Source organism: Cupressus sempervirens, chromosome 6 (assembly GCF_028749045.1).
Source record: "Cupressus sempervirens isolate cs-2001-9-10 chromosome 6, ASM2874904v1, whole genome shotgun sequence".
NCBI lineage: Eukaryota > Viridiplantae > Streptophyta > Pinopsida > Cupressales > Cupressaceae > Cupressus > Cupressus sempervirens.
In genome coordinates, this window is record NC_143123.1 from 596,706,617 (window position 1) to 596,731,039 (window position 24,423).

Sequence of the window (24,423 nt, forward strand, 5' to 3'; positions counted from 1 at the left end):
CTCAGTTATTCCATCTATAATTCTAATAGAAGTATATTCAAGAGAAGGAGAATGTGGTAGCTAATACTTTGAGTCACAGGAGACATGTGATACTATCTATGATTCTTAGTGTGGATTTGAGGATCCAAATACTTCAAGCACTCCCTACAGACATTTGGTAACAAGAGGTGAGCAAAGAGATAGATTCAGGGAGACCATTGGAGAGAAGGTTTTTAGATTATGTTTTTGAGTCAGATGGCATTTTGCAACATTTAGGAAGGATCTATGTACCACTACTAGATGAGCTTTGTATATGGATCCTATAAGAGGCTCATCGTGTACCTTACTTAGCACATTCAGGTGTCAAGAAGATGCATGTAGACTTGCAATGTCTGTTCTATTGGATAGGGATGAAGTGTGATGTCGCTGATTTTGTGACTAGGTATCTTGAGTGTCAGAGAGTGAAGGTAGAGCACTAGTACCTAGAAGGGCTGTTATAGCCAAATCTCATTCCTTTATGGAAGTGGGACATCATTTCTATGGACTTCATAGTAGGATTACCTATGACCACTCGTTGACATAATGTTATTGTGGTCACCATTGATCGGTTGACTAAGGTGGCACATTTTATAGCTTCTATAACTAATGTCTTTATGCATGATATCATGAGACTACATAGAATTTCTTAGAAGATCATTTCAAATAGGGATCCTATATTCACTTCTTCATTTTGGACATCACTGCAGCATGATCTTGGAGCATAGTTAAACTTTAGCTCAGCTTATCACCTAGAGATAGATGGGTAGACTAAGAGAGTGAATTAGGTTCTAGAGGATATGTTGGGGATGCATGTGATGGATAAACAAATTCTTTGGGAGGACTATCTTTAAATAGTGGAGTTTGGTTATAACAACAGATATCATAGTTCTATTGGCATGGAACCTTTTTAGGCCTTGTATGGTCGTTCTTGTCATACACCTTTAAGTTGGGATAGTCTTGAGGATCACATCTTGTTGGATCCAGAGATGCTTTGAGATATGGAGCAATAGGTAGTGCACATCCGTGAGCACATGTCTACAACACAAGATAGACAAAAAGAGTATGCCGATGCTCATAGGATAGATAAGTAGTTTTTTGTGGGAGAGAAAATTTTCTTGAGAGTGCATCTATAGAAGAGTCCAATCTATTATGGAAAGGGTTCAAAGCTAGCACCTCGCTTTGTAGGACCATTTGAAATTCTTGAGAGGATAGGTCCAGCTTCCTACTGTCTTTCTTTCCCACCTAGCCTAGCTCTCATTCATGATGTTTTCCATGTTTTGGTACATGTTCTTAATTGGAATGTGTTATAGGTAGAGGACAAGTAGTTGGCTTTGGAGCCAATTCACATTCTAGAGCAGCAGGAGTTGACCCTCAGGGGTCAAACTATGAAGAAGGTAAGGGTCTAATGGGATCCTACTGATGAGTCATTAGCTACATGGGAAGATGCATCTAGCTTATGGGATTTATATCCCTACTTGTTTATAGACTTCCAGGAGTAAGCCTAAGTCTGGGGGGGTGGATGTAGTACTTGCCTCTAGTTTACATTTTATTATTATTGTTCAACTCTTTTAGGCCAGTTTATGCTTGATAATTAGTAGCATTATCTTTTAGATTATCAGATATTGTTTCATATTCAGTTGATTTTATGATGAGATTACTTGGTACTATTTACTTCATATATGCATGATTATACCTTGATGATTATTATTACAATGATTTTAGTTATTTGATGAAGATTAGTTAGATGGATTATTATACATGTTTTCTTATGGATACTTACCCCATACTACATTTGTATGGTGTGTGTCTGTGTATTTTCTTTATGTATGAAATTTCTAATGTGGTTAAGGAAGGAAGTCATAGTCACCTGCTAGTTGGGATCTACACAATGCACCACTTCTTGCCATTGCCTGTTTAGTTTAGTCTATATGTGTTTATACATGTGTGGATTTTATGCAGATTGTAGGTACTGGGTATCGACTTCCCTAAATTTCCAAGATGAGTGTACCCTATTGCAATATCTCAATGGTGAGAGAGGGGACATAAATTCTTGAGTCCAAATCCTAAACCTTTAAACCAATTTTTCTAGAAAATTAGGACAAGTATATAAGAATTACCTTTCTAAATGTGTCGTATGACATAAATTCTTGATTATAACCCTAGAGTTTGATCTTGTATGTGGTATTTTAAGATGGGTAAGAGGCCAAAGCCAAATTTTGATTAATTATTATTATTTATTAAGCGTGAGTAGATTTGAACCCAAGACCTCATTGATAAGAGGCTCACAATTTATCATTGTGGTGTAGGCTCTTACCTTAAATAAATGCTAAATAATATTATTACTTAAGTTAATAAATATTTTATTAATTAAACACTTCAAAAATAAATTAAAGAGTGGAAAAGATATTAATTTATTAAAGAGTTTTAAAATTGCATAAAGTATGCATGAAGTTTTGAAAAAGAGAATAGAGAGTTAAAAGGTTGTGATCAAGGAGTTCCCTTGGGTGATCGCACAATTAGTGCCCCAAATTTAGGAAAGAACTCCTTGTTAGCAACTGACATTCCATTTTAGGTCAAAAAGATAAGGATTATAATGACGAAGGGGAGGACATGGTTTCTGATGAAGAGGGTAAGGAGGAAAAGGTTAACAAATTGGAAGATCTTGCAGGGAAAAAATGGAAGAGGGAAATTGGTATGGATGTAGAGAGGGTTTTGAGCCAGAGGCCAAATGTATCGAATATTCCACTTTTCCCTATTCACCCCTAGTTTCAACCCCAGGAGTAGGATAAGGAGGATATTTGGGGTGAGGGTGGTGAAGTGGTAGTGAAGGAAAGGAAAAATGCCTAGAAGAACTTCAAAGTCAGAACACTAAATATTGGTATTGTAAGAGAGATTGTGAACACCAAAATTTTGGTAGATAATCAAGACCAGCCCTAGTTTGAAGACCTTATCAATCCTGCAATTGTGGCAATATCTAATAATGCAAGGGAGATGGGTATGAATTTATTGAATAATGCTTGTAATAGTCTAATTGATAACTTCAGATTAATCAAGTGGCTCTATCACAAGCTAGAAGAGTTCAAGGAGAAGATTGGACATATGGAGAGAAATAAGAAAGAGCCAGGCTAGGATAATTAGAAGGACCAGGAGGATAGATTTAGCTTGGTTGAGCAAAGAATTCGAAACCTAGAAAACTACAATCATAACCTAGAAAATCAAATGATTTCCATTCTCAACTCGATCAACGACAATATTCTATCCTTGACTAGTGTGTTAAAAGCCAGAGGTATACTAGATGTGGATGATGACAAGGATAGAGGAAGATCTAAAACTGATGAGGATATGCCAACTAATATTACTTTCACTAGTATGGATTAGGATGCATAGAAGACCCATGAGAAGATGGTAGAGGAGACTCACAAAGCCTGTGAAGCTGCTCAAACTATGCAGAAGCTTGAGTGGAAGATAGAAGAGTAATTTTATTCTATCTTTTTTTGATCAATGAATGTTGTTTTTTGTTAGCTTTCTCTTGTTCTTCCTTTCTGACTGGATGTTTTACTAGCCTTTCCATTGGCCTTTGTTTTTGGTTGGGCTTTTTTCTTATTAGTAGCAGTGTGACCTATCTTTTTTGGCTTGGCTCTAATTGCTTATTATCAGCCATGTTTATGTAAATTTTTCTTGTTTTGGCTTTTTGACTGGATGTTTTACTGGCCTTTTAGTTGGCCTTTATTTTTGGTTGGGCTTTAATTTCTTATTATCAGCCATGGTTATGTGATTACTTTTGGGTTTCAGGGTCCCTGTAAAACCTGTTTATCTTATCAAAAACTAAGGGTCCATTTTATAGGGACCAGGAATTTTGGAGAAGGGAATGTTTTGGAGAGAAGGTTTCGAGAGAAGAGATTTCTCTCACAATCTTTGGGTGTTTGTGAATTAGCATCAAAACAAGTAGATCCTTGTGTTTTGTTCACCAAGTTGATTATGTAATTTATATTCCCGTCTTCATCATGATTGTGAATTGTTTTTCCAAATTGTGTGATGAACTCTTCAATCCTTCATTTGAATTTACTGGTATACTTATTTTTTTCTTCTGTATATGTGGGGATTGAAATTTAGTAGAACCCTCGTATAGTATTCTTAAAAGTTGTAAATTAAACTAGGAAAGGTTTTGAATGGAATGGAAATTGTTAAATTGAAAATTTGATTGGTTAGTTGTAATTTTCCTATTAGAGTATTGATAGAAATTTTGTTAAAATGTATATATTACAAACAAATTAGGGAGGGCTATATTAATATATTTTTTAAAATAATAAATAAATTAGAAAAAACTATATAATAATGTTGGGGAGGCAGGGCCACCAAACCCCCATCTCCCATCATCTTCCTGTGGTGGAGGCAAAGGCTATCGCATGACAGGCCTACTGTCATGGTATTAGGCTTGCCATGGCCACTATAGTAAGCCTATACACCTTGCATTATTGCAAGGTAATTATTTTATAAATTTTATTAAATTTTTTTCTTATTATTATTTTATTAATAATATTTATTATTAAATTTATTATTAAATTTATTTTTCTATTAACTATAGAGAGATTAAGAAAAAAAACCATAAACATGGAGTTCACCGAGAGGCACAGCCTCAAACCAAGTTCAGAGTAGCATCATTATAGATCAAAATATAAACATATGTAACTAGATATAAACATAATTACATAAGATAAGACAATAAGCACTAGTAGAGAACATTAGGAGGAATATCCATCCACGTAGTCCATCTGAGGGGACCTTCCATCCAAACAATAGTTTTTTGCTCCCGAACTTGGGTAAGCATAAATAGCTCCTCTTTCCTAGCATTCACATTGTTCCTGATTTCTTTGTTTAGCCTCATGCAAGTATGCTCAAAGACCCAAAGATCATCAAGAGTTCTCCTACATTGATACCCATACTTTAACTCATAGAAGAAGAATGTAGCGTGGCCATCTTTCAAGAATTCTCAACTTCTCCTTCTCAATCACCGTGGTAGTTTGGATCTACAATTTTCTTTTTAAATAGGTGAGCTTTTAAAAAATATCAGTAAGAAACCTTGGCTTACCTTGAAATCTTTCCTCATTCTTGCATTTCCAGATCTGCGAAATCTTATTAATTATTAATTTAAATTATCATTTAATATTAATTTTATTAATAATTTTTATTAATATTTATTAATTTAATAAATAATTAATGAATGTTAATATAGTTATTTTTAGATAGTTAATAATTAATTAAATTAAATTTATTTTAATTAAGTTTAATTAATAATGGAAATTATTTAATGAACTTCTCAATATATTTTATTATTATTATTAATATTGAATTTAATAAAATTGTAATGATTTTATTTGAAAATCAATAATTATTATTTTAATAATTTAATAAATAATTACCTTTAAATTATTTTAGAATATTTGACTTGTAATCAAATGAGGGTAGTTGTGGATTTTAATCAAATATCAAAAATGTGTTAAATTGTAAATGTAAACTATGAATCTCACTTCCTTGAAATATACATTGAAACAAATACTTAAACCTTACTGTTAACTCAACTATGTGTTTTCAAAATCAAACCAAACTATGAAACTACTCTATTATCTGTATGTTGTCTATGTTTTGGATTTGGGTTGACTAGAGTGTTGACCAGTTTTAGGATGTCTACCAGAGGCTTGGGAGTTTTGTGTTTGTGGTATTATGATGATTTGATCTTGATCTTTTAAACTCAACCATGGTAATGTGTTTGGTACACTCTATGATGAGTTTAGTTGTATTGTTTGTTATTCCTTTTAGTGTCCTTGTATGATTATGAGATAAATGGTATGACATATTTGTCTTGACCTTTGAGTCTTCGATTAGTATTTTTTGGATGCTTTCTAGTTGCTCGTAGGGAATTGATGAGTTATTTTGAATTATATTTTGATGCTTTCCAGTCACTTGTATAAGACTAAGGGAAATACTATGATTCTATGATTTGTGATTTTATAAGCTTAGAGTAGGTTATCTATATGTAATATTCGGAAGTGGCTTGCAATGGAGGCTGGGGCCCAAAGTGGCTACCAGGGTAACCCATTGTAAGTTGTTTAATAAGTGAAAACACTACACTAAATGAGAGTAAAATGAACCTAATAAGAGTCTTTGTATGTTCTCTCCCATGCCTCGAGTGCTAGTATAGACTAGGATTGGAGTAGATAGAATGCTTGGTTGTAACCATGCATCATTAGTATGCCTTGTTAGTATGAAAGGATACTAGTACCGCATAGAGTCAGCAGGGGGCTAGGGTCAAGTTAGACTGCCATGGTAACTCTAGCATTGATTCATGCAATGACACTTGCCCGCTTACATAGTAGATTCCCTATATGTCATTATGTGCCTTTGGGTCTAGATGTCAATTTATCTTGGAATCCTTTGAGTTAGATTACTTTTAGGGTTTCTTGGACATAGATATTAATTTTGATTTTGGGATTAATATCCTATTTGGGACTTGAGACTATCTCCTTAGTGTAGTGGGAGTGGACTTTGTTGGGTTACCACGAGGTTGGTTGGTAGTGCTTTTTACCCTTACCATTGAGATCCATTCGTTGATGCCATGGTTGGAATTGTTTGTTTGTATTTCCTTTCATTCCATCTTTGCGTATTATGATAGATGGCTATATCTTTTATGATGGATGATTTAACTTACTGTATTGTCCTTTGTTGCATGGATCTAAAAGGGGTGATGTATTCTATTTTTATAAATGTATATTCTTTTAGCCTTTGATGCCCTATGACATGTACAATGGATGATTGTGTAATCCATATTTTATTGCCAAGTCACATTCAGAAAAAATGTATATTGTTTAAATTGACTTGGACTTGTAATCATTCTTTCATATGGATGTGTTATTTATTGGATTTAGTATTATTTAAATTTAAATGTGATTCAATGTCTTGGGATCCTTAAGGAATGTAATCTATTATGTTTTCTTATGTATGATTGCTTGTTATTGCTTCTGCTACTTTATAATTGATGTGTATGTTGATCTTTTAAAAAAAAAGTTTGGAAAACTTAGTTAAAAATTTTGGGTTAATTCTTTTGGATCCCTTGGTGGGGCGTTACACTTTCCAAACAACTTCTAGGGCAAGGCAACTCAACTTCATTGTACAATTGATCCCTCAACCATTCCTTGCAGAATAATTGTTCTTACTATGCTTTATCATGTTTCCTATATCTTGTCAATAGGACCAATTATTGTCAGACCTTATAGAAAAGGTCACAAACCTTCGATCCAAATATCAAGCCTCGGATCTCAAAATAAAACACCGGCAATGAAATTTTCTCCAACTTTCCTTTGCTTTTCTTATCTTCACATATCAACCTAATTACTAAGTGTTTGTGTCTTTTATTCTCTTTTTTTCTCTTCTTACTTTGTTCTACTTACTTTGAAAGGAAAGGAAAACATCCTTCCTTTATACTGAGTCCATAAAAGAATTCCCTTGAGTTGGCTATTACACCTTCTCAATTAATTATTATAGGACCTCATTAAGAACATGTTTTACTTAGCAATAAAAATAATTTTTTGCCTTGTAAGTTTAATAAATTTCCATACATGTAATATTGTGATGAGAAATCTTAGCCACATCATCTCTAGAATGTCTTCTACACATATTTAACCTTTCTTTTCAAAATAACAACTCTATTAAGAGATATAACAAGTTTACCAGAACATGCTTTTGTAAACTCCATCTCTGAAAAGTCTTCACCAAACTTGCATAACTTCTTCCACACTTGATATTTTTGCACCCAAGGTTAGCTACATATACTAGACACTTACTAGTATCTCCCATTAACCTTGCTAGTGAAAATACTTAATGATCTATCTGTACTAGCTTAATCTTTAGCGTTGTTCATCTATTAGATTCCACATAAAACTGCTATGTTGACATCAATGACAAATGAAATCATGAATGTAACATATCATCATGATAATGGTCTAATAATATTTCTACAATACTCCCCCCATAGGAATATCATCAACATTGATGCCTTCAACACTTCTACCCATCAACCTTTGCATAGAGATTAGGCCATATTCATTGTGTTGATCTCCACAACTTTGTTGGACTTTTACATGCTCACAAACTTATGATATGGGTTCTCTTGGTTTGTGTTATGCTAGATAATTTTTTCATCTCATAAGGAATGAAAGTAAACTACTAGAACATCCTATTCAAGAAGAATACATATGGGCTTGAAGCCAATTCTTGATGGATAAGATCTTAATAAATGAAGCAATCCTCGTGATTTATATATATTTTATGATATAACTGGGAGTCTCATTATTATGTAATTTAATTGCCTACTATCTTGTATTACATCTCAAACAAGAAGTAAATTCTATGCATATTTTGGAATGTTCTTCATTCCATACGTCATGCTTTTCTTATAAATATTAATAATTTACTTGTTAATAGAAAACTTATATTTACAATATTGGAAATTGATTAAATTTGTTCTTACTTTGTTTGACGTGTTCGATTAAACCTCAACCATATCCAATGTTTGAAGTGTGATATCATTCCATCCATTTTCTCCCTTGATATATACAAAACAACAGATAAAATATAAATTGATCAAACTTAACATATGTACAAAATTATTTCTAAAGAGGAATGATGTTTAACAAGTAGTATAGCACACTTATATCATAGTAATTAAAAGGGCAAGTAAATTATCTAAATTGGTAAAACAAATGTAGATACGTTGACAATACGTTGTTTGTGGGTAGTAGCTATAACTCATGAAAAAATACATGATACAAAAGTCAAGGAGCAAGAGAGGAAAATCAAACACAAGTTGATTGATAATTTTGACTTTTAATAATTTGATTAATAGTGTAAACATGAAAGGAAGGCACGAGGAGGGAAAATTGACAAATTAAGTTCAAGATGGGAAACAAGTTTATAGTAAAGGATAGGGATAGGTGATGATAAGGAGATTGATTGAAAATGAATAAGAAAGACCGAATGAGAAAGGTGGTAAAATGGGCACAAAAATGATCATCATAGTAACTTTTCTACTATAATATTTGATCATTATATAGTTCTTTCTCACAAGTAAACAATTAAGTACCATATCTTATTACCATTTAATGTACTAATGGAGAGAATTTGATCATTGATAAATTCTTGGCTACTTGGATATTCAACCTAAATGAATGCAAGAGAATCATTATCATCTCCCTCTAATAGAAGTAGTTCATGTAGTCAAGAACACCAATAAGCATATTTAACATTAACAATCTTATACATTAACATGTTAGGATGATTTGTCAAACCATATGATATTGACATATAATAGGGCCCTTAATTTTTACAAAAAAAAATCATAGTCGGACAAAAATATTTCCTAATTAATATGTTCAAGTAAGAGAAATGGAGGTCTTATTTTCAAATTCTTTTAGGTTATTACTACTATCATAATAAAATTAGCATATTTGAGTCATTAGAATCTAGTCCATTGTGAAAATTAACACTATTGCAGTCACTAATTATTAATCTCCTATCATAAATGATTACTAAACTACGAAAAAAAAATTCATAGCTAATATCAAAAAATAACAAAACTACAAATTCACCAATAAAATATGGAAAGAAATTTAGAACACAAAGAACATAATATTTTTGGACAAATCATCCTTCGAAAAGACCCCTAAGGGAAAACCAGTTCTATAGATGGAAAATATATTAACTTCAGCAAATCAAGAGATACAAAATAACTTGCCTCTCACTGGAAGAATTCAAACGACCTCCTAATTTCTCCTACTGATATTCCCCACTTCTATCCCCAACACTATCACTACACCCTTGCTAATACTAAAAGACTATTTTCTATCATTGCAAAATCATTTGCTAACACTGCAAATGCTTCTACAACTCCTTGTGTTCTCTGTTATGTTCTATTCTATTTTCCAAATGCCTCCTTTGACCCCCTTTTATACTACTTAACCAAGAGGTTTCTAGTTGCTTCTTGATCAAGGCAACTCAACAAGAAGTTTCTAGTTTCTTCTCAATTAAAACAACCTAACCAATAGGTTATTAGTGGCTTCTATAAGGAGTCAATTAATTAACAAATATTTTTCATAACTCTAACAATTATTTTCCAATTAATCACATATGGACAAACAACTATCCAAGCTACCTAAAAACTAACACTCCCTCTTAGGGAGGAAGATGTTCTGCATGACATCCAACTTATCGCTAAAGAAGATGAATTTTGCCTTCCCCAATGCCTTTGTCAGAATGTTTGCTACCTACTCCTTTGTAGGTATGTATTGTAGTTGAAAAACCCCCCATTGTACACAATCTCTAATGAAGTGATATTTGATGTCTATGTGGTTAGATCTATCATGAAATACTAGATTCTTACACAACTTAATGTAACTTTGATTGTCACACTATATCATAGTAGTCTCAACTTTCTAACCAAACAAGGCTACTAATAACTTTTGAAGCCATATAGCTTCATATGTTGCCATGCTAGCTGCTATGTATTCTGCTTCTACTAAACTCAAAGCCATAGATTTTTGCTTCCTATTGAACAAAGATACAACTCCTAATCCCAAACTAAAATAACACCCTAAAGTGCTCCTTTTGTTTGTTTTACTTCCTGCCCAATCTATATCAGTATAGCCCATCAACTTGATACCTTCACCTCAAACATATCTGATCAATCTACACACATTAGTCTCTTTGTTGTGTGCTACGAAGCCTTCTGGTTGCTCTATGTATACCTCCTCCTTTAACTCACCATTAAGGAATTTTGTCTTCACATCCATTTGATTGATCTACCATCCCTTCTGTGCTACAAATGAGATCATAGCTTGTATAGAAGTATACCTAGCCACTGGAGCAAATGTCTCCTCGTAGTCTATTCCCTTATTTTGAGAGAATCCCTTGGCCACGAACCTCACTTTGTATTTTTTGATGCTACCATCTACAACTTACTTTGTCTTATAGATCTAACATGATCTAGCTACTATCCTATCTGTTGGTCTAGGAACTACCTCCCACACATCATTCTACATTGAGGAATGCTCCTCAACCATAACATCCCACCATATCGATGCTTTGTAGCCTCTTGATAGATGGAAGGTTCACTATCTACCAACTTACTAACTACTGCCACATAGTCATTGAACTTGGCTAGTTGTCTCCATTGTCTATCACTCTTCCTAGGAGCTCCCACAAACTCCTAAGTTTGCCTTTGTGTTTCTTGAACCTCATAGTTCTTGCTACCAATTGTAGAGAATGAAATATCAACCTCCAAGTCTTCTAGATGCATTTCTTACTACCCCTATTGCTCCATTCTCTATAAAATTCCACCACTTGAGCCTACACTTCTACTAGTAACTATATTTGTACTTTGTTTCCCTTGACTAGGCCTTAGAGCTTCTGTTGGTTGCTCACTCTAATCATTTGTTGGAAAATATTTGGACCTTCTAAATGTCTTGCCCTCAACGAACTTAACATCACATCTAACAATAATTCTTTTGGTCCTGGGGATAAAAATCCTATATGCCTTTGAGGTTTCATTGTACCCAACAAAGTACCCCCTCTCTACAGTCTGATCTAACTTGGCACGTGTATCACCTGGAATATAACAATATGCCAAACTCCCAAATATTCTAAAATGGCTAACATTAGGCTTCTTTCCTATGAAAGATTCCTCTGATGTCATACTCCCTAGTACATTATGTGGAACGCTATTCTAAATGTAGATTGTTGTACTACACACTTCCACCCAAAAGTAGTGGGTCATATCCTAGTCATGTAGAATGGCTCTTGTTGCCTCCAATATAGAATGGTTATTCCTCTCAAAAATTGCATTCTACTATGGATTGTAAGGAATAATCCATTCTTTCTTAATTCCTTCCCTGGGATAGAACACCTGGAAGTTATTTCCTTTGTACTCACCTCCCTTGTCTAACCAAAGAACCTTTATCTTCTTTCTTGTTGAGTTCTCCATTAGAGCCTTGAACTCTTGGAACTAACTAAAAACCTCATCCTTGGTCTTCAAGAAGTATATCAAGGTATTCCTAGAGAAATAATCGATAAAAGTAACATAGTACTCATATCCTCTGATAGACTTCATCGACATAGTCCACAAACATCTAAATGTACTAGATCAATAACACCTTCAGATCTAGTCTCACTCCTTGGAAAAGATGCTTTCAAAAACTTCCCCAACATGCATCCCTTACATACATCATCATGCTCTGTGCTCATCTTTGGAACACCTTTCACTGTCTCACAAAGAAATTTGGGCACTCCATGATGAATATGGCCCATCCTCCTATGCCATAGCTCTCTAAGATCTCTAGGATTAGTGATGCTCATCAGTACCTTAGGAGTATCAAACTGCAACTTGTAAAGGTGACCACTCGTAACTCCATTACTTGTGGGTGATTTCTAATCCTCACGCTTAATCAACATATGTGTCCCTCTAAAGAGTACATTATACCCCCTATCCTTAAGAACATATATAAAAATAAAGTTCATACCTAATCCTCACTCATGTAATACATCATGAACTAGAATTATCTTTCCATTCTCCCTCTAAAACTAAACAGTCCCTTTCCCAACAAGGTTGAGTTTGGACAAGTTTCCCATAGAAATCTAGATATTGGTGTTCTCCTTATAATTGGAGAAGTACTCTCTAACTCTTTTCATATGAAATGACACCCCACTATCGATATACTAGATAGTTTATGAGATTGAGCTTACCATACAAGCTATAAGTGCAAACTCATCTTCCATTCTATTGGAGAGTTCTTCTACACTTGTTGAAGCTGCCACCTGCTTCTTTGCCTTCATCCTTTCTAGGAAATCACTGACATAGTGATCATAATCATGATTTCCAAAGCATTTGACATTAGAAAGTTCCTTCTTCTTCTTCTCACTTTGTTAGTTCAATCCTTTGGTAGATCCCTTCTTTGGTTCCTCTATTCCACCTCACTTTTATGACTCATGTTGGCCCCATTGAAAAGACTTAGTCTAAAATCCTCCTAAGTGAAATTAGTCCATAGTCAATCCCAACTCGATAAGGTATCTCATCCACTGACAACTTGAACAAAGACACTCCAATATTTAGAAAACCCACTTAGGGCTATTCTCATGAGCTCATCATCACTAGGACTATCTCCAATAGCTACTAACTCATCCTTGACAAGTCTAAGCCTGGTGAGGTAACTTGTAACATCTTCTCCCTGGTTCATTTGGTTGTTCCTTAGCTTCTCTCTAAGAATCATCTTCCTATTAGTGGTAGCATTGTGGTACATTTCAAAATGGCATCCCAAATCTTATTCACTGTGTCTAGCTTTGAGATATGTGGAGCAATATGATCCTTGACACCATCAAGGATAATCCTCCTCACCTTGGCACCATCTTTCTTATATGTTGCAAATTGTGTTGCATCTATTGGTATAGCTACAACACTGGTAATATAATCCTTGATACCATTCTCTTCCAACAATAAAGAAATTTTTGCCTTCTAGACACCAAAATTTGAGGCACCATCCAATCTATCTCAATCTCTCAAACCATTTGATGCCATTTCAAGGGATTAAATCAATAATAAATCTGAAGAGATCACACGCGGTTATATAAACCCTTAATTTTTTCCTAAGGCAAAGCTCTTCTACCCTTAACATTGCTTTGATACCATGTTAAAATTAACACTATTTGAGTCATTGATTATTAATCTCCTATCCTAAACAATTATTAAACTACTAAAAACAAATTCACAGCTAATATCATAAAATAATACAATTGCAACTTTACCAACAAAATACAGAAAGAAATTCAAAGCACAAAGAACACAATATTTTCAAAGAAATCATCCCTAGATAAAAAAAACCCTAAGGGAAACCAATTCTGTTGATGAAAAATATATTAACTTTAGCAAATCAAGAGATAAAAAATTCCTTGCCTCTCACTGGAAGAATTCAAACAACCTCCTGATTTCTCCTACTGATATTCCCTAGTGCTATCTCCAATGCTATCACTATGCCCTTGCTAACATTGCAAGACTATTTGCTATCATTACAAACTCATTCTTTAACACTGCAAATTCTTCTACAACTCCTTGTGTTCGTTGTTTTATTTTGTTTTTTTCTCCAAATGCCTCCCTTGATCCCCTTTTATACTACTTAATCAAGAGGTTTCTAATTGCTTCTTGATCAAGACAAATCAACCAAGAATTTTCTAGTTTCTTCTTGATTAAAACAACTTAACCAATAGGTTACTAGTGGCTTCTAGAAGGAGTCAATTAATTAAAAAATATTTGTTGTAACTCTAACAATTATTTGCCAATTAATCACATATGGATGAATAGCTGTCCAAGCTACCCAAAAACTAACATTCATAACCTATTTACTATTGAGTTTGGAGCATGAAGTATATGGCTATATACTAGAGTGTATGGATATAAGAAATGTCATCTTTGTCCAAGAACACCTAAAATTAGAGGAAAGTATAAGTTAAAACTATGTTGTTGATGGGTAGTAGCTATAACTCATGAAAATATATAGGATACAAAAGCCAAGGAGAAATAGAGGAGAACCAAAAACATGTTAATCGATAGTTTGAATTTTTTAACATTTGATCAATGTTGTAAACATGAAAGGAAGGCACAAGAAGGGAAAATTAACAAATTAAGTTCAAGATTGGAAATAAGTTTATAGTAAAGGATAGTAATAAGTGATGGTAAGGTGATTGATTGAAAATGAATAAGAAATACTTAATGGCAAAGGTAGTAAAATGGGCACAAAAATTATCATCACAGTAAACTTTTTACTATAATAGTTGATCATCATACAATTCTTTTTTTGCTAGTAAACAATTAATTAGCATATCTTATTACCATTGAATGTACTAATGGAGAGAAGTTGATCATTGATAGGCTCTTCTTGGTTGCTTAGATATTCACCCTAAAGGAATGCAAGAGAATCATTATCATCTCCCTATAATAGAAGTAGTTTATGTAGTCAAGAACACAATTAAGTATATTTAATTTTAATGATCTTAGATATTAACATATCAAGATGATTTGTCCAACCACATTATATTGACATATAATAGGGTCCTTAATGTTTACAAAAAAATCATAGTAGAACAAAAAAAGTTTCTAATTAATATGTTAAAATGAGAGAAATAGAGGCATTATTTACTATTGAGTTTGGAGCATGAAGATATATGGCTACGTACTCGAGTGTATGGATATGAGAAATGTCATAGTTGTCCAAGAGTACCTAAAATTAGAGGAGAGTCTAAGTTCAAAATATGTTGTTGATGCGTAGTAGCTATAACTCATGAAAAAATATAGGATACAAAAGCCAAGGAGAAATAGAGGAGAACCAAAAACATGTTAATCGATAGTTTGAATTTTTTAACATTTGATCAATGTTGTAAACATGAAAGGAAGGCACAAGAAGGGAAAATTAACAAATTAAGTTCAATATTGGAAATAAGTTTATAGTAAAGGATAGTAATAAGTGATGGTAAGGTGATTGATTGAAAATGAATAAGAAGTACTTAATGGGAAAGGTAGTAAAATGGGCACAAAAATTATCATCACAGTAAATTTTTTACTATAATATTTGATCATCATACAGTTCTTTTTTTGCTAGTAAAAAATTAATTAGCATATCTTATTACCATTGAATGTACTAATGGAGAGAAGTTGATCATTGATAGGCTCTTCTTGGTCACTTGGATATTCACCCTAAAAAAATGCAAGAGAATCATTATCATCTCCCTATAATAGAAGTAGTTCATGTATTCAAGAACACAATTAAGTATATTTAATTTTAATGATCTTAGATATTAACATATCAAGATGATTTCTCCAACCACATTAGATTGACATATAATAAGGCCGTTAATGTTTACAAAAAAATCATAGTAGAACAAAAAAATTTCTAATTAATATGTTAAAATGAGAGAAATAGAGGTATTATTTACTATTGAGTTTGGAGCATGAAGATATATGGCTACATACTCAAGTGTATGGATATGAGAAATGTCATCTTTGTCCAAGAGTACCTAAAATTAGAGGAGAGTCTAAGTTCAAAATATGTTGTTTATGGGTAGTAGTTATAACTCATGAAAAAATTCATGATAGAAAAGCCAAGGAGAAAAAGAGGAGAATCAAACAAAAGTTAATTGATAGTTTTAACTTTTAACGATTTGATCAATGCTATAAATATGAAAGGAATACATGGGGAGGTAAAATTAACAAATAAAGTTCAAGATGGGAAATAAGTTTATAGGAAAGTATAGGGATAAGTGATGGTAAGGAGATTGATTGAAAATGAATAAGAAAGACTGAATGGGAAAGGCAATAAAATGGGCATAAAAATTATCATTGTAGTAATTTTTTTACTATAATATTTGATCATCATGCAGTTCTTTTTCATAGGTAAATAATTAAGTATCATGTCTTATTACCATTAAATTAATTAATGGAGAGAAGTTGATCATTGATAGGCTCTTCATGGTCACTCAGCTATTCACCCCAAATGAATGCAAGAGAATCACTATCCTCTCCCTTTAATGGAAGTGGTTCATGTAGTTAAGAATATCAGTAAGGATATTTAAGTTTAAACATCTTAGACATTAACATCATCAACCTTTGCACAAAGATTAGGTAATAATTGCCATGTGGATCTGCACAACTTTATTGGATGCCTATCTACCTATAGCCTTATAAGATATGAGCTCTGTGTTGGTGTTATAGTAGACAATTTCCTTTTCTGATAAGTAACAAAACTCAACAACTAGACCATGCTATTGAAGGAGATACCATGTGGGCCCAAGGGCATTCGTGATGAATAAGACTCTCTTAATGACTAAGGTAAGCTTGGCGATTTAAATATTCTTTTAATGATATGACTTAAAAAAAAATTGTTTTATCCTTTGTGTCAGATTAATAGCATTTGAAATATAATATCATTCTGCCTACGTTTCCCCTTATGAATACACAATAACATATAATATACTAATTTTCCAAGCTTGAATTTCTTATAATATATGTTACATATTTGAGTATTGCAATACAACCAATTACATTCTATAACACTTCAAACTATAGGAGATAGGTAATTGATTTCATAAAATATTCGATAATTATACTCTTTTTCATAAGTAAGCAATTCAAGTAATGCATCTTAGTGTGATTGAATGGACAGTTTGAAGAAGTTTCTCACCAATAAGCTCCTCTTGATCAGTCATCTATGTGCCCTAGTATCACTTTCCACTCTTTCTAAAAGAAGTAATCCTTGTACTCAGTAATGTTAATAAGGACATATTTTAAATGATCTTAGACAAGCATGTCATCAACCTTTGCAGAGAGATTAGGCCATATTCATCGTGTTGATCTCCACAACTTTGTTGGACTTTTACATGCCCACAAACTTATGATATAGGTTCTGTTGGTTTGTGTTATAGTAGATAATTTTCTCATCTCATAAGAATGAAACAAAACTACTAGAACATCATATTCAAGAAGATGCCATATGGGCTTGAAGCCAATTCTTGATGGATAAGACCTTTTTAATAAATGAGGTAAGCTTGATGATTTATATCTATTTTCTGATATAATTGTAAGTCTCATTATTACATAATTTGATTGCATACTATCTTATATTTCATCTCAAAAGACAAGTCAATTCCATGCAAACTTTGGAATATTTTTCATTCCACATGTCATATTTTTCTTATAAATATTAATAATTTACTTTTCAATAGAGAACTTATATTTACACTATTGAATTCAAATGATTAGATTTGTTGGTACTTTGTCTAACGTGTTGGATTAAACCTCAACCATATACAATATGTTTGAATTGGGATATCATTCCATCCATTTTTTCCTTGATGAATACAAAATAACATATAAAATATTAATTGATCAAACTTAACAAATGTACAAAATTATTTCTAGAGAGGAGCAATGTTTAAGGAGATAAGTACAAAAGCTCAACTACTAGACCATGCTATTGAAGGAGATACCATGTGGGCCCAAGGGCATTCGTGATCAATAAGACTCTCTTAATGACCGAGGTAAGTTTGGCGATTTATATACTTTTAATGATATGACTAAAATGTTTTTTATTATATCCTCTGTGTCAAATTAATAGCATTTGAAATATGATATCATTCCACCCACTTTCACCTCTATGAATAAATAATAACATATAATATACTAATTTTCCAAGCTTGAATTTATTACAATATATCCAGTACATATTTGAGTATTACAATACAATTGATTACATTCAATAACACTTCAAACTATAGGACATAGGTAATTGATTTTGTATAATATTTGATAATTATACTCTTTTTCATAAGTAAACAGTTCAAGTAGTACATCTTAGTGTCATTGAATGGACTATTTAAAAGAAGTTTCTCACCAATAAGCTCCTCTTGATCACTCATCTATGCACCCTAGTATAACTTTTTCCCTCTTAAAATAAGTAGTCCTTGTGCTCAATAATGTCAATAAGGACATATTTTAAATGATATTAGACAAGTATGTCATCAACCTTTGCTTATAGATTAGGCCATATTCATCATGTTGATCTCCACAACTTTGTTGGACTTTTACACACCCACAAATTTATGATATAGGTTCTCTTGGTTTGTGTTATAGTAGATAATTTTCTCGTCTCATGAGGAATGAAACTAAACTAATAGAACATCCTATTCAAGAAGATGCCGTATGGGCTTGAAGCCAATTCTTGATGGATAAGACCTTCTTAATAAATGAGGCAAGCTTGGTGATTTATATCTATTTTATGATATAACCGTGAGTCTCATTATTACATGATTTGATTGCCTACTATCTTGTATTTCATCTCAAATGACAAGTCAATTCCATGCAAACTTTAGAATGTTTTTCATTCCATACGTCATGTTTTTTTAATAAATAATAATAATTTACTGGTTAATAATAGAAAACTTATATTTACAGTATTGAAAAATGATTAAATTTGTTGCTACTTTGTGTGACGTGTTGGATTAAACCTCAACCATATCCAATGTTTGAAGTGTGATATCGTTCCATCCATTTTTTCCCTTGTGATACAAAATAAGAGATAAAATATTAATTGATCAAACTTAACAGATGTACGCAATTATTTCTAGAGAGGAGCGACGTTTAACAAGTAGTATAGCACACTAGTATAATAGTAAGAATGCACAAAGAAGTGCAAAAGAAAGAGAAGTGGGTCATAAGAAGCATAGTATGGTATGATAAGGGGTATAAATGGAGTGGAAGGGTGAGGGGTAAGGGAGTGTGCCTAGACGGCGTTCTTGATGGCGGAGCTGTAGCCGTCCTGGAGGTCGTAGTATCTGGACCAGAGCATGACCCCGCCGTAGTTGGGAAAGGTGCGGATCTCGGGGAGCACGTCGGAGATGAGGGTGGGCGGAGGGACGTAGCCGGAGCCGGCAGCTGTGGAGGAGGCAGGGAGGCCGAGGAATATCTGGGCAGAGGAGGGGAGAGAAGAGGTCCACTGCTTCCAGGCGTCGGGGAAGCCTGCACCGCCGTACTGACATGGAGGGTTGTTGTAGAACTGCACCCAGACGTAGTCGAAGAGACCGGTGGTGAGAGCGGTCCCCAAGTAGGCGTCGGGGAACGGGCACTGGGGAGCTGCGGTGACAAGGATGTTACCTGATCCGTAGCCCTTGACGTACTTGGCGAGGCTTCCCCAGTGCTCGCTGGTGCCCCCCTCGATGTCCAGGTCGATGCCGTCCAGAACGGCGTCTCCGAGGGGCCTGGAGTCGGAACTACCTCCGAGGTAGTTGTCCCACAGATAGGAGGCCACGCTCTGGGCATCTGCGTCGCTGCTCAGATAGTAGCTGCCCGCTCCTCCGCCCAGCGACAGAAGCACCTTCACTCCCCTGCTCTGGCACGCCTTTATGTCGCTGCTCACCCCGCTGCAGCTCCCTTTCGTGGACGGGTCGCAGTGCCCCGCCAGATTTATCATCGGCGTCTGCCCGTTGCCGAAGCTTGCCAGAAATGCCAGGATCACTATCTCGTAGTTGCCTGTCGAGCACGTGCTGCTCAGGCTCCCTTCGTTACCGTTCTGCCCCCAGTATATCGCGATGCTTCCGCCTGCTGCTGCAGCCTCCCTCATTCCCAACAACACCACCACCACCACCACAACCGGCCACGTCCTCTCCATTTCCGCGAATATCGAGATGCCGATGAATATTGCTCTTAACTACTCAAATCTCTCTCTCTCTCTTTCTCTCACTTTGATCACACTCTCGCTTGCTTGCTTAATGCCTGCCTTCCCTCGGCCTTGTATACGCCCATGCTCCCTCCCTTTCTCTCTAATCTCTTCCACCACTCCACGTCTGGGTCGCTGTAGAGTCTACACTGGGCTGCGCATTCGCCGCGCCCAACCGCATTCACATCTCATAACTCTCCAACGTACATATTTGGGACACGCAGGATGACCATCAACACACTTTAAAATACTTATGCTATGTGACATCTGGATAACTTATATTGTCCTAAATTGTCTTATTACGGTGTCCATAAATGCTGACGAATTGCTGTTTCGTTTAGTTTCATTAGACGATAAATATGAGCATTTATCGTGCCCTATCACTTCCGTCGATGCGTGGTGGGAAGATGCTTGCCAGTTCGTTTGTGCCTTCCCTTCCCTCAAACTCCAATAAAGTCTGATTCAAACCGTCTTACCCAGTATCATGAATAGACGCCTATGTGAGAGTTACAGCTTTTATGTATTTCTATCTAACGGTAATATGGCTTTTAAAATAATTTCTTATTAACCACTATTTGTATTCAAAATAAGATATTCTACGGACAAAATTTATTTTTAGACATTCTATGTATATCACAAAAAATAATAAACATTTACATTTAAGATATATTTCAATAAGGTATGAAATGAGCAAATGGTTGTCTTATGAATCATCTAATATAAAGGACAAAAATAATATCAAGATATCTTAATAAAATTAGTTTTGGAAGAAGAAGATGGTCAATTTTAAATATTACATTGATTTAAGTTGCAAAATGAAGTCAAGTTTGACTATTTAACACTTGTAACTTAGGAATCAAGTCTTAGTGTGTGATGTTTAGGTCATCTAAAGAAAAATACAAGATGAGACTATTTTGAAAGATCATTTCCTTACGTGTTATTTTAGTAAAAGAACAAATGTCGTGACTTTAACAATCTATGTTTATGTAACAAATGAATATGATCCTCAAGAATTTATGTGTCCATCTAGTTAAAGGTAACTTTGAGGATATTGGTCAAGGTACTCAACTTAGCTTGGAGGAAACTCAAATTAAGATCATCTCTTGGAATGTTAGGGGGCTCAATAGCCATAGGAAAAAATATATTATTAAGAACAATATTATTGAATACAAAGTTGATATTATTCTTATTCGGGAGTTAAAATGATAGTTCAAAATTTTGAAAGCTTGATGGCCTATATATGGTCTAGTGCAATTTTCTTTTATAGTGAGGTGATTGATGTGTCCAAAGGCATTGCGACTATATGGGACCTCAACAAGATTTTAGGTAGAGCTATTTTTTCAAATCCTCATTTCCTGGTGGTTGAGTTTATGGAGAATGATATTAGCTTATTTTTATTTAATTTCTCTGTTCCTAATACATGGGCTAGAAGGTTGCAAGTTTGGGAGGAGGCCTCTATGGTTATTGGTTTTCTTAAAGTTACTAATTGTATTTATGCTGGTGATTTCAACATACCCCTTTATCCCTTTGAAAAAAGAGAGGTATTAGAGGATTACTCAAAGAGCATGTATGATTTGAATGAATTTCTTAGACACAATGACCTCCTAGAGATTGACCTCTAAGACTCTCCCTTCACTTCATGTAATAATAGAATGGATAAAAATCTCATCCAAATGAGGTTGGATAGGGTGTTAATTTCTGCTGGCTAGGAAAGCCTCCCTCTTTCTTCTCTACATGATTTTCCCAAGATGATTTCTCATCACTCCATGATCATGTTAAGTTGGGCTAAGAGAAATCCTCAAGGATACAAACCTTTTAGATATGAGATTATGTTGCGATCACACCCACAATTTGTGGATTTTATCAAGAAGTGGTGGGACACTAGAGCAAAAGCAATGACAATGTTTAGAATTGTAAAGAAATTGGAAATCATTAAGTGCAAAGTTTGCATTTTTTGAATGGCCTAGCTCAATGGCTCTTACAAATTAACATTTTTTGGTCCATCTGATCATATTCTTGATCCAATGAGGTGACAAGGTATGTTGGTTATACCTTTTATGAATTATTTAAGAATAAAGGATTCATGTTATGGATGGAGTATAATTGGAGAAACTATATATCTAATACAAGTATTTGGAGTTATGAAAGCATGAAGGGGGATCATATTGTGTTTTTTGGCTTGTTGTTTCTACCTACTATATGACATTGGGTATATTTGGAACCAAACATATTTCATGACTCCTATACAGGAAAATTCGTGCAGGAGGACCCACATAAAATATTTTGGACATGATTTCTGCATGAAAAATTTATCTTGATTTCTTCATTAGGATAAGATCTTTTCTTGGGATTCATTTAGATCAATGTGGGGTCATTCTTCCCTATTTTATATTGATCTAGAGTATTCTGTAAGTTGTTTGGCAGAAAGTCTCTTTGGGTTGGTTTTCCTATTTTGTAATAATCTAAAATGTTCTGTAGACCATCCTAGCGAGCATAAATAAAGTTTTTAGGTTTAGGTTTAGGTCAAGTTTTTGGATACAAGGTTACATGGAGAAGAAATCGATAGGAGAGCAAGTGTATATACTATTCATTTGATAAATCAATTAGAAGAATTTTATTATCTATCTCTTGTTGGTGTTGGTTCCTTTTGTTTTTGCTTCCGTTGAGTTTATCTCTACATCATTTTTGGTATTAGAGCTTGGGGAAAACTCATGAGGTAATTAGATTTTATGTCTGGATCAAAATCAGAAGTTGAAACATCAAACATGGTCACCAATGCTGAGTTGCCAAAGAAGATGCAAGAACATGAGAAAATCAATAAGTGGTTATTAGATGAATTTGAGAAGCTGAAGGGCTAGATGGAAAATAGAGAGAAGATTTTCTCAGAGCAAGAGGAAGAAGGGGAAAAAGAGGATACCCTTGAGTAGGAGTTAGTTAAATTACTTGTAGATTAGAGATACTTCATATAAGCCCTTGAAAGAGTTGGCAAGAAGGATGCCAAAGGTGACCTACCCATCTTCTCAGGAAAGATGGATGTTGATGCTATTGTGGATTGGATAGAAGCCTTGAACAACCATTTTGAATGTGAAAATATAGCAGAAAAGGACAAGGTAAAAATTGCCAAGTCAAAGTTGAAGGGACCAGCCCTCACTTGGTGGAATTTCACTCAAGGAGAAAGGGTCAAACATGATAACTTCATGGGAAAGGATGTGTGCCAAGGTGAGAGAAACATACTTACCTAAGGATTATAAAATCTAGCTTCATCAAAGGAGACAAATTTTAAGACAAAAGGAGCTAGATGTCATAGCCTATACTAAAGAATTCCAAAAATTAAGCCTTAAGGGCAAAGCAGAGTGAATGTGAAAGTCTAAAAGTTGCTAGATATCTCAATGGATTGAGGTTGAACACTCAAGAAGAACTTAATTTATTGTGTCCTGATACAATACATAAATGTTATCAACTAGCATTGAAAGTGGAAGCCAAATTGAAAAGAAGGCAAGAACAAAATAGCAAAGGAAGAGGAAGAAATCAAAGGGGAAGAGGAAATTTCCAAGGAAGAGGACAAAACCATGAAGATCATAAGGAGATAAAGCAAGAAACTAGTCAAAGTGAAGGAAATTTCAGAGGTAACTTTAGAGGTAGAAGAGGCAATTCAAGAGGTGGATTTGGTGGTAGAAGGAAAGTCCAATTATTTGTTTCAATTGCAATACAGAGGGACATTATGCATCTAGGTGTTTGGATAGAGAAAATTCAAGTTCACAAGGTTAAAGAAGAACACATTTGGTACAAGATGATGAATACTAAGAGAAGGAGATGGCTGACTCACATAGTGTAACTAAAAGAGGAGAAAATTTAATGATGAAAAGAACACTTTTGAAAGTGCCTACTACCATGGAACCACCACAAAGGAAAACTATCTTTAGGACTGCTTGCAAATCTGGAGGTAAGGTATGTAAAGTCATTATTGACTCAGGATCTACTGAGAATTTAGTTTCTCTTCGGATGGTTGAGAAGTTAAAGCTTAGGAGAATACCTCATCCTTTTCCTTATAATGTGTCATGGCTAACAAAGGGTCAAGAAGCTCTTGTAAATGAGCAATCATGGG

At 34.3% G+C, this 24,423-nt stretch overlaps 1 protein-coding gene across 1 annotated transcript; it reads right to left on the reverse strand.

Annotated features, from left to right (window-relative positions):
* Positions 1-19,385: 19,385 nt before the first annotated feature.
* LOC149553657 (hevamine-A-like) lies at positions 19,386-20,270 on the reverse strand. Its single transcript, XM_089789931.1, has one exon. The coding sequence runs from the start codon at positions 20,268-20,270 to the stop codon at positions 19,386-19,388; it is 885 nt and encodes a 294-aa protein (XP_089646057.1).
* Positions 20,271-24,423: the final 4,153 nt, after the last annotated feature.

Excerpts from the sequence above, each read along its gene's own strand:
- LOC149553657 (XM_089789931.1), bottom strand. The coding sequence starts at position 20,270 with ATGGAGAGGACGTGGCCGGTTGTGGTGGTGGTGGTGGTGTTGTTGGGA.